The 15693-nt window shown below is 45.0% G+C and overlaps 1 protein-coding gene across 2 annotated transcripts; it reads right to left on the reverse strand.

The window, feature by feature from the left end:
* On the reverse strand, positions 1-8521 carry LOC309536956 (uncharacterized protein). Of its 2 annotated transcripts, none has more exons than XM_082231373.1 (4): positions 8435-8521; positions 6972-7037; positions 3075-3168; positions 1-663 (listed from the first exon to the last, which is right to left on the reverse strand). In XM_082231373.1, exons 2-4 carry the CDS (start codon positions 7012-7014, stop codon positions 192-194), a joined length of 609 nt encoding a protein of 202 aa, XP_082087499.1. In that variant the 5' UTR covers positions 7015-7037; positions 8435-8521; the 3' UTR covers positions 1-191. The 2 variants fall into 2 exon arrangements, with proteins under 2 accessions (XP_082087499.1, XP_082087500.1); XM_082231374.1 differs by having other exon boundaries at positions 8319-8465.
* Between the last annotated feature and the right edge of the window lie 7172 nt (positions 8522-15693).

Consider the following 15693-nt stretch of genomic DNA (forward strand, 5'->3'; position numbering starts at 1 on the left):
TTGAAGGCTAGGTCTTTTATTGCTCCGTTAAGGGGATGTTTACAGGCATAAGGAGTTGTTGTGTCAGGGAGAGTGTGGCTCTTCAGCAGCTTCATCCTTTGCTAGGCGCCTGTCTGAGAATTTCCAGCTCAAAAGCCAGACTCCATCCATCCTTATCCTGCTGCTCAGCCCTTGGTTACTAGACCGGGTTCTCACTCGGGCGGCAGCATAAACTTGGCCAGGCAACCCGGGAAGTCTTCAGCGCAGTCTTGCAAGCTTTTGTAGGTCTGCCTGAGATTGCCGTGAAGTCGCTGGATGACGGGGCGGAGCTCCTGGGTCCGCTGTTGGAATTGGGTCTTCATGTCCTCCACAATAGGCTCCAGCTGGGCTCGAATATCCTCCACGTTCTGTGTCAGCTTCTCTCTGCCGGAGGCCAGGGTCTGCTGCAAGGTCTCCATCCGTTGCTCTGCCTGCTCCTGCAGCTTCTCGGTGTAAGGGGCTACGCGCTCCTGCACTTTGGTGATGCCGCTCCGCAACTTCTCGTCCAGAGCTTCTGCGAAAGGTTGCACCTTCCGGTTCAGCTCCTGCAGGTCCTCCGTCACCTTTTGGAGGGCCGGAAGAATCTGTTCCTTCAGTTCCGCCAGGTGGCTTTGGACTCTGTTGAATTTGTCGGCAGCCTGGGTGCTGCAGAGGAGAAATAGTTTTATATATATATATATATATATATATTTGCTTTCGTAGATTTTCACGGGTACAGGAATGCAGGTTTTGGTGTCTTCGGGTGTCTTCCCGTGTAAGAGTCGGGGTGTCTGGGCGACGTTTCGACGAGGTCTCACTCGTCATCTTCAGGCTGGTGCTTTCGGCTTCTTGTTACTGGTGACCAAGACCCATTATTTGTTGTTTTGCGTTGTTTTTAAATAATAATAAAAAAGAGAAATATATATCTACCAGCGAGCTTTCTGTATAGAAGTTATAGTAAGAATAATACGAAACAACGCAAAACAACAAATAATGGGTCTTGGTCACCAGTAACAAGAAGCCGAAAGCACCAGCCTGAAGATGACGAGTGAGACCTCGTCGAAACGTCGCACAGACACCCCGACTCTTACACGGGAAGACACCCGAAGACACCAAAACCTGCATATATATATATATATATATATATATATATATATATATATATATAAATTAGTTTTTTAACATATCATTTTCAACAGTAATTAAACATACTTTTACATCTTATTCAATATTTTTTTTTACCTCCATCAGTCCTGTCTGAAAATTTTCCAATCTAATCTCTTAGTATGCATTTCTTATCTTCCGTATTGCATTTCAAACTCATAAACAGTATCTCTATCTTTTTCTACTTTGTAACACTTCGTATATTTCTCCTTACAAAACTTCTTGTAGTCCTACTAGCATAATTTGTTGATTACAGTTGCTCTTCAAATAATTCATATCCTTCTTCCAATCTTCTGTAAATCTCTGGTCCTGCAGGTTTTGAACCCTTCCTGTCATTTTGTCCAATTCTACATAGTCCATTAATTTCATCTGCCATTCTTTTGTCGGAAGCAGAGGAGAAATAGTTTAGCCTGGGAGAAACCTACAGGCCAGTTGTCCTTCAAGGTGCATGTCGTATTGAGGCCAGTTATTCAAGCTGGCTTCTCTTTCTCCTTCTCAGGAGGAAAAGGCAAAAACAAGCACTTAACACAACACACAGGTGAAACCTACCGCAAGCTGTGCTGACGCCTACCAACTTAGATAGCTTCAAAAGGGACTAGGCAAATTCATGGAATACGAGGGTAATTTATTTATTTGCTTAACAACATTTATGCCCTGTTTAATTGTAATAAAACCTCAAAGGGGTTTGCAAAAATACTATTCTCAGTTAAAAGCAACTGAGAACGAGCAATGAAAGCCTTTTAAATATAGTTAAAATCAGCAGTAATCTTTTTTTAAAAAATGTAAACACATTTGACATGTCTGGACAGGCTTGCGAAAACAAAAATGTTTTAAGCAGGTGCCAAAAAAGAAATACAGCGAACACGCCTGCCTGCGGTCAATAGGCAAAGATTGCCACCGTGTAGGTGCTGTTACAATAATTATACAGTGGTACCTTGGGTTACATACGCTTCAGGTTACATACGCTTCAGGTTACAGACTCCACTAACCCAGAAATATTACCTCAGGTTAAGAACTTTGCTTCAGGATGACACCAGAAATCGCTCAGTGGCAGCACGGCAGCAGTGGGAGGCCCCATTAGCTAAAGTGGTGCTTCAGGTTAAGAACAGTTTCAGGTTAAGAACGGGCCTCCGGAACAAATTAAGTACTTAACCCGAGGTACCACTGTATGTGGAAATAGATGTTATATGTGGAGGCTGTAACAGTTTCAGTTCCAAAAATCAAAGTGATCAAGTGGACACTTGTGGGGTAAGGCAATCCCCACACGTAAATTTCCACGCTGTTAAGGGTTTTATATACCAGCAGTAACACTTTAAGGGTTTTATATTAAGGGTTTTATATACCAGCAGTAACACTTTTGCTTTTGCTATAAACATGTTCTGAACATTTACCGGCAATTGTAATGTATTATATATATATACACACACACACACTTTTGTAAACCGCTTAGAGGCTTCATTGACAGTTAAGCAGCATTACAAACATAAATAGCAGGAGGGGAAATCCAGCTGGGCTCTTGCACTGACCATGTGCGTCTTTGCTTCGCTCTGCCACTGGTGTTCTGGCCTCCTTTGGGAGATAAATGTCACACCCCAAAGGAAGCCTAAGTACATTTTAAACCTGCAGTTCCAAGGAAAGAGATGTACCTATGTCCCAGAATGCCCATTCCAAATTCCAGCTTCTTAGATGATGTTGAAAGACCCTCGTCTCTGTGAAGCCCCTGTGAGTGAGTCAAGTTTGTATCTGCTGCATCATAAGTCTAGTCAGAGGGTAGAGATTTCAAATCACCCATGGAGATTTCTCTTATCAAATTCAACGTGGCATCCCGTGATGCCAGCCCTTGTCTGGGTCAGTACAACCTGTGCTTGGGAGGGCGATGTGGTTTGTGTGTTTATATAAAGATATTGTGTCACCTGATCTCCTCGGGTAGCTTGAAACTTTCAAAGGGGCTGAGGATCTGCTTCCAAGTCAGGACAGTGCTGACAGGTTCATCGCTTGAAGCAGAACCTGTGGGAAGGAAGGAAGGAAGGAAGGAAGGAAGGAAGGAAGGAAGGAAGGAAGGAAGGAAGCCACATATTATAGGGTTGCCATCAAAAAGTGAAAATCCAGGCACAAAAGTTGTTGAGCGTCTCCCTCCCCATTTTTTTTGCAAAATCTCCAAAACAGGTAAAGTTTTTTAAAGCTATTTTATTGGGATAAAATAGCCTATAATTAAACATTTTTGATACGGGCAGCATTTTGGACTCGCAGCTGTCCATGGAGGCACAGGTCAAATCTGTGTCCAGGGCAGCTGTTTATCAGCTCCATCTGGTATGCAGGATGAGACCCTATCTGCTTGCGGACTGTCTCGCCAGAGTGGTGCATGCTCTGGTTATCTCCCGCTTGGACTACTGCAATGCGCTCTACGTGGGGCTACCTTTGAAGGTGACCCGGAAACTGCAACTAATCCAGAATGCAACAGCTAGACTGGTGACTGGGAGTGGCCGCCGGGACCACATAACACCAGTCTTAAAAGACCTACATTTGCTCCCAGTTTCCGGGCACAATTCAAAGTGTTGGTGCTGACCTTTAAAGCCCTAAACGGCCTCGGTCCTGTATACCTGAAGGAGCGTCTCCACCCCCATCATTCTGCCCGGACACTGAGGTCCAGCGCCGAGGGCCTTCTGGCGGTTCCCTCATTGCGAGAAGCAAAGCTACAGGGAACCAGGCAGAGGGCCTTCTCGGTAGTGGCGCCCGCCCTGTGGAACGCCCTCCCACCAGATGTCAAAGAGAACAACTACCAGACTTTTAGAAGACATCTGAAGGCAGCCCTGTTCAGGGAAGCTTTTAATGTTTGATGTATTAGAGTATTTTAATATATATTTTTGGAAGCCGGCCAGAGTGGCTGGGGAAACCCAGCCAGATGGGCGGAGTACAAATAATAAATTATTATTATTATTATTATTATTATTATTAGCCTGGCTTTTCCCAGCCATTATAACCGATTTCTGAAAATTCCACCTGGACACCATTTTTGGATGGATGGATCCCGGACATATGGCAGCCCTAACTTTATAAGAATGTATCCTCACTATGGAATCGGCTTTGAGGCTCTCCTGCCTTGACACAAGTGTGAATTCTTTTACCTCGGAAAAACAGAGCGTGCCCACATTCACAGCACATTTCTGCAGCACCGCTTTAAATCTTCCCAAAGAATCCTGGGAGCTGTAGTTTGTTAAGGGTGCAGGGCGTTGTTAGGAGACCCCTATTCCCCTCGCAGAGCTACAGTTCCCAGAGTTTGCTGGAAATAAAGACTGGCCATTAAAGCTTTCAGGGAGAGGAATACGGGGGGGGGGGGCTCCTAACAGCTCTCAGCGCCCTTAGCAAACTACAGCTCCCAGAATTCTTTTTTTTAATAACCTTTTTATTCAAAATTAAAACAAAACGTATTATCCAGAAACATATCATCCTTATTTCCCCCCATTTTTCCTCCCTCCCCCCCCCCACAGAACCCACCCACCCCCACCCCCAGCTTCCCTCATTTCCAGTCTTTGATTTCTCTAAAAATGCTGTTTCCTGCATGTTACACAGTTGTATAGATCCTCAAACTATTTAGCTGATTATTATCAATAAAAAGTTTGTGAGTGTTTATTCAAAGCCAGCCTAGGAGTCCAGTTCGCTTTGTTGCCTCTTCAGATACTTTGTAAAGGGTTCCCATTCATCTTTAAAGTCACAGTTATCCTTGTCCCGTAGCTTATATGTCAGTTTTGCCAGAGCTCCCAGAATTCTGGGGGGGGGGGGAGCCACAACTATTTGACGTGGCCTGTTTGGGCATCTCTGCGGTGTTTTGATTTTGGCAGGTCTCAAAGGATCACGAGGATCAGTGACCTTTGTGCCTGGTTATCACGAACATCTTCAGGGGTATGCCTTCTGAGGGAAAGAGGGCGCCAGCCAGAAAAAGGTATTTTCAGTGGTTACCGCCCTGCCTATGGAACTGCAAGTCTCTCCTCACCCCAGAGAGGTTTGCCCAACGCCAAGTCCTTTATTATTTCAGTGCCAGGCAAGGGGTCTTTTTATTTTTCCACGCCTTCGCATTTTCCATCCTTTTACCTTCGCTCTTAGATCTGTTAATGCTGGGGATCTCCCCCGTTCCCCTTTTTACTTGCTTGCTCTTTTTAGTTATTGTTAGTCTATTGTAATTTTTAATATTTCATAGTATTGTGGTTAGGTGCCCTGGGTGCCCTAGTTGAACTGAAGGGGCAAATTTCATGAAATTGGGGAGGAAAGAGAGTTAAGGGCCTTCTCGGTAGTGGCGCCTTCCCTGTGGAACACCCTCCCACTAGATGTCAAAGAGAACAACAACTACCAGGCTTTTAGAAGACATCTGAAGGCAGGCCTGTTTCGGGAAGCTTTTAATGTTTGATGTATTATAGTATTTTAATATTCTTTTGGAAGCCGCCCAGAGTGGCTGGGGAAGCCCAGCCAGATGGGCGGGGTATAAATAATAAATTATTATTATTATTATTATAAGCCACCATGTGATGGATGAAGACCACCCAGGGACAACTGCAGGCACGGTTCTTGCATTGCAGGGGGTTGAACTAGATGACCCTCAGGATCCCTTTCCAACTCTATAATTCTGTGATCTGGTGAAGATTCACATCAGTAATAATAAAATAATAATAACATTTTTATTTATATCCCGCCCTCCCCAGCCAAAGCTGGGCTCAGAGCAGCTAACAACAGTAAAAGTAATACAGTTTGCATAAAATCACAATTGATTACCATATTTTTCGCTCTATAAGACGCACCAGACCACAAGACGCACCTAGTTTTTGGAGGAGGAAAGCAAGAAAAAAAAATATTCTGAATTTCAGAAGCCGGAACAGCAAGAGGGATCGCTGCGCAGTGAAAGCAGCGATCCCTCTTGCTGTTCTGGCTTCTGGGATAGCTGCGCAGCCTGCATTCGCTCCATAAGACACACACACATTTCCCCTTACTTTTTAGGAGGGAAAAAGTGAGTCTTATAAAGCAAAAAATACGGTAATTGAAAGGCATTCTAAAATCAACTCATTCTAAAATCAATTCATAATCAAATTAATGGCAACCGTTGGGATGGAGTTCTATCAAGAGCTCCAGAAGACAAATGCTGAGGATAATTTTTACCAGAGACTTGTTTCTAGTCTCTGTGAAACAGAACAGGGTGGGATATACCTTTATTACAGGCAGATGGGATTCACTCATGCCCTGCCTTTTCTGTCTTTGGAATTGCCCAAACTGACATCAGCATTACACAGGCTTGCAAATCAAACTGCTGCTATTATTATTGGGTGGAATTCAATGCAGCGCTAAGGAGATAGTTCTGTCAACACAAGAATTTCTGCTTGCCCTGCGGAACAGCCTACCCTCTCCTCTCCCCAGGTGCTGTTCTGGGGAGTTCACCTGAGCCTCCGGAGATTTGGGGGAGGCATGGGGGTCCATACGGGGGAGAAAGCCCATTGTACCAGCTTCTGCCAGTGGGGTGGGTTAGCTGAATCCAGCCTGCCACTATTCACCTCCTGACTGAAGCGTTGCATCTTTCATTAATACACGACGGGTAAAAATACAACAGATAACATCTCACCCACTTTCTATGTGCCAGGAAGAGCAGCACCTGTGGGATTTCTGCTCCCAACGCAGCTGTTAAAAACCACAGGTCCTGTGTAGCACCAAGGTAGGTATTTTTCCCAACTCACTGCATTGAAAGGTTTTTTAGATCCTGGCTGTGTTTGCCAATGCTGTAAGAGGGGAATCAGGCAGGTGAGAGCCTAACTGGAGGGACCCCTACTTACCTATGATGGCGGCCAAGCTGAGAAGAACAGTAAGAAGCTTCATGGTGCAATGGGCCCAGGGAGGCACTGGAAAGGCAGAATAATTGGGAATGTCAGAAAAGAGAGGAAAGGCATCCATTTATGGGGTGGCAGGGCAGGCTGACCACTCTGACCCTGTCACTCATTAACCAGGGGCTCCAAAGCGGTTTGGCAAGAGAAGGGCCCTCTGCCCTCTCTCCCGCTTGCTACCCATCACCCTGCCCTCAAAAACTCAGGGGGGGGCAATGGCCCAGGAGAGGGTATTCTCTGGGGCAGCCCCTGAGTTGTGGATCCCCCCTTCCCACAGACGTGTGCCTGGTGTCTTCGTCAGACAGCTTTCTGCGAACGAGGAGGAGGCACCTCTTTAACTTTGGACTCCTTCTGTTTCAGTGGTTGCAAGCTCCCCTGGTTCCTCAGGGTGAAGGGTGCGAATGTCATCATATAAAAGGATTTGACTCCAGAACCAAAAGGTGGATGGGGGAACATTAGTAGTATTTTCCAGGGGGGTTCAGGCCTTAAGTTTAGGAATTCATTGCACAAAGTTAAAAGGTCATCAAGTTCCTACAGGGTTGCCCATTTTTTCACTAGCTTTTGCTCCTGCACCTCAGGAAGCAACTTGATCCACAGACATTGCCAGGCAGTGCCTGCCTTCTTGCCAGGCATTGCCTGCCTTCTTGCTTACAGTCAGCTTCCTCCTTATTAGTCTCAGTGCTGCCCCTGAAGCAGGGATTAGGGCAGGGGCAAAACTAGAAAACATTGGCTCTGCCAGTCGTCGGCTCTGGCGCCACCTACTGTTGGCCTCCAGCCCTACATGCCTCAGTGGGCGCCAGGCCCTACTGGCAACAGTGATTTAACAGCCTGTGTGCCCCTAGGTCCTCTGTTCATGTGGCTTCAGTATTCCACTGCATTATTTGCCTGTGTGGGATTAGGGCAAAACTGCCATCCCCTCTAGAAATCTGCTTGTGTTAGTCTGAAATCCGCCACCTGACTTGGGGCAGGATCATCAACTCACTTCTTCAAACAAATGCACCCCTATTAAGAAACTGTTTACGAAGTTTGGTTACAAGTGACTTAAAACTTCTGAAACAATTCTAAGTATATGGATTATCTCTCCTCCCCCTGCCCCATTTGTCACTATAAATTGAAATGGCTATACACACACACATATATTTACCCAGTGGCGTAGCGTGGGTTGTCAGCACCCGGGGCAAGGCAAGTAATTTGTGCCCCCTAACCCGTGGATTTGCGCCCCCTAACCCTAACCCCCAGATGTTGCGCCTGGTGCAGCCGGGCCCCCCTGCACCCCCCACGCTACGCCACTGTATTTACCTCAGATGGCAGAGAAATCAGCAACCAGAGGAAATTTGAATTCTATCTGAGCAAACTCTGCTTCTATCCAGCTCCACACTGGTCTCAAACCCCACCCAAGCGGCTGCTCTCCTTACCTAGCTCTGCAGGCTATTGGCTCCTCTTGAGTAGGCCAGCTTCTCTGCCTGTGTCTATATTTATAGTTGGATCAGCAGGAGATAAGGATTTGGGAATCGCATCTGCAGACCTGGTGGCACGACTGCGACCCCACCAGGCCCCTCCCAGAGCCAGGGCACTGTCCCTGAATTACCTCTGGGGTGCTCAGTGAGCTAGGAAGGGTAGAGGTCATAGAATTAAAGCACGGTGGAATTGCAAGGGACACCGAAGGGTCATCTAGCCCAACCCTCTGGGGTTGAATGTTTGCGGACTTGGGAACCACGAACAGGAGCAAAAGGACAGCACAGGGTCCGAACGGTTGTTAGTTTCACAACCAGGCTGCCTCTTTTGATTCATTCCTCATGGCACAACAGCTAGTGGTAGAACATGGGCTTTGTGTGCAGGTCACAGGTTCGATTCCCGCGCCTACGGGCAGAGCTGGGAGAGTCCCTTGCCTGAACCCCCGGAGAGTTGCCAGCAGTTGGTGCGGACAAGGCCGAACCAGGTGAATGGTATCGGTAGAAGGCAGCTTGCCACATTCGTGTTGTGACCAGATTGAGCATGCAGAGTTTTACCATAGCAGAAGTAGGCCTAGTCCGGACTCTCTGGTGGTCCTTGTCTTCCCACCTTCGCGCACTGTCTTGCAGGTTTCAAATTTGCAAGATGACACAAGGGAAGGCATTAGGATGGAGCATCACTCCATCAATCTCAGTGTGGCCTCACCTGGTTAAAAGGTAAAGGTACCCCCTGACCATTAGGTCCAGTCGCGGACGACTCTGGGGTTGCGGCGCTCATCTCGCTTTATTGGCCGAGGGAGCCAGCATGCAGCTTCCGGGTCATGTGGCCAGCATGACTAAGCCGCTTCTAGCTTACTCCGTCGTGGGGATTTGAACCACTGACCTTCTGATCGGCAAGCTCTGGGCTCTGTGGTTTAACCCACAGCACCACCCGCATCCCTGGTTACCTCCCTACATAAGCACCAGCCCAGGGCCTGTCGAATTCCTCCTCCTCCATCTCCTTGTTGCCCTTCCTTAGGGAAAAAGGAATTCCAGAAAACACGATTATTCCTTTAACATTTTATCGCTGCCACCTTCTCTGAGGCTTCAAAGTATCATGTGCTCTAGCACTTGGCTTGCATCCCATGGCTCATCAGGGTGTTTTTTTAAATATAAAAATGTGATCAGCTGTCAGCCCAGATTTAGACTGCACCCCTCTTACCAAACTCTCCACCTGGAGTGGCCTCTGCCAGGAGTACACAATGTCAGCTGCCTGGCCCACTTTTAACCATCCACGGTTGGCTACCTTTGAGCGGATCAATTCTTGCATCAGGTGGGAATGGAGTGCTCAGGCACCTCTGCCGAGCCAGCGGGGAGATGAGTGAGCAAAGGAGAGGGCCCCAGCAGCCCATATTTTCAGGTGAGGAGGTGAAAGGCAGGAGGGCTGTCTAGACAGAGAGGTCTAGACTCTCCACAATCAGCCGTTTGGCTGCATCCCTCTTCCAACAGCTACTCCTCTTGCAAATCAGTCTTCATGTGCAAGGAGCGCAAAAGTCACGCTTACTCTCAGCCCGAGTCAGGTCACCCTGAGTGACTGGCTAGCCCAATTACTTTGGGAATGAAGCTTGCCTTTTTAAAAGCTCGCCCCCCACCAAATCGCTGGGGAATCTGCATGCGAGCCATACCAATGCAGCATGCAGGAACTTTCCAATGAAACCTCCATTATTTGACAGATTTTACAGTTGGGGAGTGTAGGGGTACTTCTATTGTTCATCGAGTTTGCCCCAAATGTCCAGAGTGGCTGGGGCAACCCAGTCAGAGGGGTGGGGTAGAAATAATAAAATTACCATTACTGTATTATGGAAAAACCCAGCAGTCCTTTGACCCTCCCAAATTCTGAACAATGCATTTTTCGCTGCTTGGGAAGCAGCCTTGCCGAATCGTAAATCATATTCAGCTAGACATCAGAGCTGGAAAATTGCTTATTATATATTGCGCTTAATTCTCTACTCTGTCCCTGCAGAATATTCTGTCCAGGCAAAGAGCTTTTTAATAATCTGTCCTTTTTCAAGCTGCCCTTTAAGCCATCATTTTACAGATGAGCACCACTTCCAAGAGCGGAGGAAACCATAAAGTTACTGGACATGCCACTAAGCGTTAATTAAAACTTGTTATATAGTGGCCCTGATTGCTTTCAGGTGAAATGGCTGCATTTCACACACAGATGAGTCCCAGACCACCAGGGGACGGAGGCTCTGTGCTTCGGATTGCAAAGGTATACTTGCCTTGCAATAAACCACCACCATTTTCATGTTCTGCCTTTTGAGTAATCCAAACTGTTTCACACTGCTCATCTAAGCAGCCCTTTCATGAGCTACTTGTGAAGCAGGTTAGAATCAAGTCTGTAGTGCAAACAGAAGACCAACACTGGCCTGGGTCTCACACCACTTTAAATCAGGGGTGGGGAACCTGTGACCCTGCAGATGTTGGGGAGCCCAAAACTGGCATCAGCTGCAGACAGCAAGTCCCATGGCCTGGCCTGAGGGCATGCTATGTTGGCAATACCTGCATTAAACTTAAAGGTAAAGGGACCCCTGACCATTAGGTCCAGTCGTGCCAGACTTTGTGGTTGCAGCGCTCATCTCGCTTTATTGGCCGAGGGAGCCGGCGTACAGCTTCCGGGTCATGTGGCCAGCATGACTAAGCCGCTTCTAGCGAACCAGAGCAGCGCACGGAAACGCCGTTTACCTTCCCACTGGAGTGGTACCTATTTATCTACTTGCACTTTGAGGTGCTTTCGAACTGCTAGGTTGGCAGGAGCAGGGACCGAGCAACGAAAGCTCACCCGTCGCAGGGATTCGAACCGCCGACCTTCTGATCGGCAAGTCCTAGGCTCTGTGGTTTAACCCACAGCACCACCCACATCCCTTCATTCAACTTAGAATAAACTAAATGAATACACACTTTGCTGCTCAGCACACTGGCAAGGAAACAAAGCAGAGACTGGCTTTTTTTTTTTTTTTTAAAGTTAAAAAATTTTTTATTGTAATCCAACATTTAAAAACACATATACCTTATTTACAAAAACAAAACAAAGAAAAAATAAGAAAATACAAAAATCAATATACAATCTTTTATATAATATAACTTCCCACCACCACGACGTGACCTATATCTCGACAGTGTGTACAGCAGTTTCTTTTGTTAGTCCGCATACTCTACCTCACGGTTTTTATATTATACCTACTGTGATTTTGATATTTCCTGATATCCTCTCCATGTATGAAAAAAATTTATTCCAGTCGTTAATAAATTTGGTATTTTTCTGTTGCCTTATCTTCTGAGTCATTATTGCCAAATCAGTATATTCAGTTAACTTATTTTGCCAGTCCTTGATTGTTGGGATGCTGTGTTTTTTCCAGTTCTGCGGTAGCAGTATCCTAGCGGCGGCTGTCGCATACTGGAATAGAGTTTGGTCGTCCTTATTGATCTCGTTCCCCACCATTCCCAGAAGGAACGCCTCGGGTTTTTTTGGGAAGGTATACTTTAGGATCTTTTTTAATTCATCATAAACAACACCCCAAAACTTCTTTACCTCATCACAGGACCACCACATATGAAAGAAGTCTCCCTCTTTCTTTTTGCATTTCCAACAGGTCTTATCTCCGGTTTTATACATTTTAGCTAATTTTGTTGGAGTGATGTACCAGCGGTACATCATCTTTTCCATATTTTCTCGGAGACCGACACATGCTGAGAATTTCATATCCTTGTTCCATAGTTTTTTCCATTTTTCATAGTCTAGGGGGTGTCCTAAGTCTATAGCCCACTTAATCATGACCTCTTTGACTTCCTCATCCTTGGTATCCCACTCTAAAAGTTGGTTATACATTTTAGTTAAGAGTTTGGACTTCCCTTCTATTATTTCCAGCTGGAATTTGGACTTGTTCTTACACATACCGACTTTTTTATGTTCGTTCCATAAAGAATTAATTTGGTGGAAATGCATCCACCCCGATAGTTTGTCTTTTAGCTCGTCGTAGGGTCTAATTTCCCATCCTCTCTCAGATCTTATCAGGAGATCGGCATATGTCCATTTTTTACCTTCCATATTTAATTTTTTGGTTTCTAGAATGTCGATGGGTGACAGCCACAGTGGGGTTTCTTTTTCTACCAGGTTCTTACATCTGTTCCACACCTCTAACAATGCCCCTCTTATGATGTGGTTAGAAAAGCCTTTATGCACTCTTCCCTTATCATGCCACAGGTAAGCATGCCATCCAAACCTAGCATTGAAACCCTCTAAATCCAACAGGTCTGTGTTGTCCAAGACTATCCATTCCTTGATCCAGCATAAACACGAGGCCTCATAGTATAGCTGTAAATTCGGGACCGCAAACCCACCTCTATCTCTTCTATCAGTGAGCAACTTGTATTTAATTCTGGCCCTTTTACCCTGCCAGATGAATCTGGAGAGGGTCCTCTGCCAGTCCTTAAACATTGTCGTGCCCCTGATTACTGGGATGTTTTGAAATAAGAATATCATTTTTGGGAGAATGTTCATCTTAATAGCCGCCATTCTCCCCTCCCATGACAGGTGTAGTCTACTCCAGCTGTCCAGATCTCTTTTACATTCTCTCCAAATTCTGCTGTAGTTATCCTCCACCAAATTTATACTTTTAGTTGAGACCCAGATACCCAAATATTTAACCTTTTTTGATATTTTTATCCCGGATTCCGCCTCGATTTTATTTTTTGATTGTTCGTCTAGGTTCTTTACCAACATTTTTGTTTTTGTTTTGTTTAATCTAAACCCCGATAGCCTCCCAAATTCCTCCATTAAGCCCATGACTGTGTTTATTCTTTCTAGAGGTTCTTCTATTGATATTACTAGATCGTCGGCATAAGCTTTAACTTTATATTCTTTTTTGCCTACCTTAATCCCTCTTATTTCTGGTGTTCCTCTAATCTTATTTAATATGACTTCCAGGACCATAATGAATAACAGGGGTGATAATGGACATCCCTGTCTTGTACCTTTTGTAATCGTGAATGAGTCTGTTAAATTGCTATTGATGATAAGTTTAGCCCTTTGGTTTGAATAGATTGCTCTAATACCTTCCAGGAATGGCCCTCTTATTCCTATCCTTTCCATACATTTAATGAGAAATTGCCAGGATACATTGTCGAAAGCCTTTTCGGCATCAATAAAGATTAAGGCGGCAGGGATATCAATCTTAAGATCCAGATATTCGATTAAATTAACTACATGTCTTACATTATCCTTTGTTTGTCTACCAGGCAGGAATCCGGCTTGGTCTTTATGGATCGCTCTATTAAGGTATTTCTTTAATCTATACGCCATTATTCCTGCAAAGATCTTATAGTCCATGTTAAGCAAAGAAATTGGTCTGTAGTTTTTTATATTAAGTGTATCTGAATCTGCTTTGGGTATTAATGTGATATATGCCTCTCCCCACGAGTCGGGTATTTCCCCTCCTTGGAGGATGTTATTGATTACATTACCGAGTACCGGAATTAGGTGTTCCTCTAGGGTTTTGTAATATTTTTGAGAAAGGCCATCTGGGCCAGGGGCCTTCCCAGGTTTCAATTTCCTGATTGCATCCCTAACCTCATCTGGAGTTACCGGTTCATTTAGGACTATCTTTTCTTCGTCTGAAAGCTGTACCCCTTCGTTCCTTTCCAAATACCTTCCTATCTCAGCTATATCCTCGTCCTCTTTCTTTTTGTACAGGGTTTCGTAATATTGAAGGAACTTTCCCTTGATCTCACTGGGGTCCTCTATTAACTGGTCCTCGAATTTAATTTTGTTAATCGCCTTTTGTTTTTTCTTCTTTCTCAATTGCCATGCTAGCAGCTTGCCGGTTTTATTTGCTGACTCAAAATACCTTTGTTTCATCATTTTTATTCCCCACTCTATTTCCTGGTTCAGCAGTGATGAGTATTGAGTTTGTAATAATTTACAAATTTGTTTGAGCCTCTCATCCCCAGGATTTATTGTTAATTTATCCTCTACTTCTTTCAATTGTTTGATTAGTTCTTCCTTCTTTGCCTCTCTCAAATTTTTTCTATATTTGTTCTGTTGAATCAGAAAACCTCTAAGGACTGCTTTACTGGCATCCCAAACCACATTAATTTTAGTTCCTTTGTGCAAATTATGATCAAAATACTCTTTCAGGATGGTCTTTGCCCTGCCGATAATCTCGTCCTGTTCTAGTAAATAATCGTTCATTCTCCATCTGTATGTGCCTAATGGCGTACACTTTATTTCCAAGAGGATTGAACTGTGGTCTGATAATGTCCTGGGCTCTATTATACATCTCCCCGCTCTTGGCAGGAGATCTCTGGAGGCCCAGATCTGGTCTATACGACCCCAGCTCTGGTGTACTCCGGAGAAATGTGTGAACTGTTTTCCTGTTGGGTTTTTGTGTCTCCAGATGTCAATTAGGTCTAAATTTTCTTGAAGGTCATCAAAGGTTTTGGGGAGTTTCCCCTGCTTCCCTTTCCTTCTTTTTTCACTTCTGTCTATTTCGGGTTCAGGGACTCCATTCAGGTCACCTAGTAAAATTAATTTGTAGTTTTCCAATTCTAATAATGTTTGTTCTAGTTTTTTAAAGAACTCGGTTTTGTTTGTATTAGGGGCATAGACTGATACTACATTAAATCTTTCCCCTTGGTGGGTAATTTGGATCCCTAAAATTCTCCCCTCCTCATCTTTACATATTATTTTGGGTTCCAATTTCTCTTTGGCATAAATGACCAACCCTCTCTTTTTATTCACCTCTGAGTTTATGAACTCCATTCCCAGCTTTTTATTAATCAGTATATGTTTGTGTTTTTTGGCCACATGAGTTTCTTGGCAGCAACAATGTTAGTTTGCATGTATCATGGAGCCAGCCTTTGGTTCATCTCCTCTCTGGTGTGCTGCAGGAAGGAGCAGCAAAGTATACACTCACTTTTAAACCAAGTTATTTTATATGGTTAAAGAATGACATGCAAACAAGGCCACGGAAAGGAGCTCGTGGAATTCCCATCACCTTTAGTAGTTTTTGTTCTCACGACAAGCCTGCAAGGCAGGGTGGGACAGGCTGTTTAAGGGCAAGCAGAGAATTTTGTTGGCCGAGTGGGTGGGTATGTGAGCCCAGGTCAAAGTTCATCTATCTGTCCACTGCACTCCCACCAACTGACTTCCTGGCAGAGGTGCACACTGACTGGGGACTTCC

This window comes from Podarcis vaucheri, assembly GCF_965113315.1.
Source record: "Podarcis vaucheri genome assembly, chromosome: 7".
NCBI classification, from domain to species: domain Eukaryota; kingdom Metazoa; phylum Chordata; class Lepidosauria; order Squamata; family Lacertidae; genus Podarcis; species Podarcis vaucheri.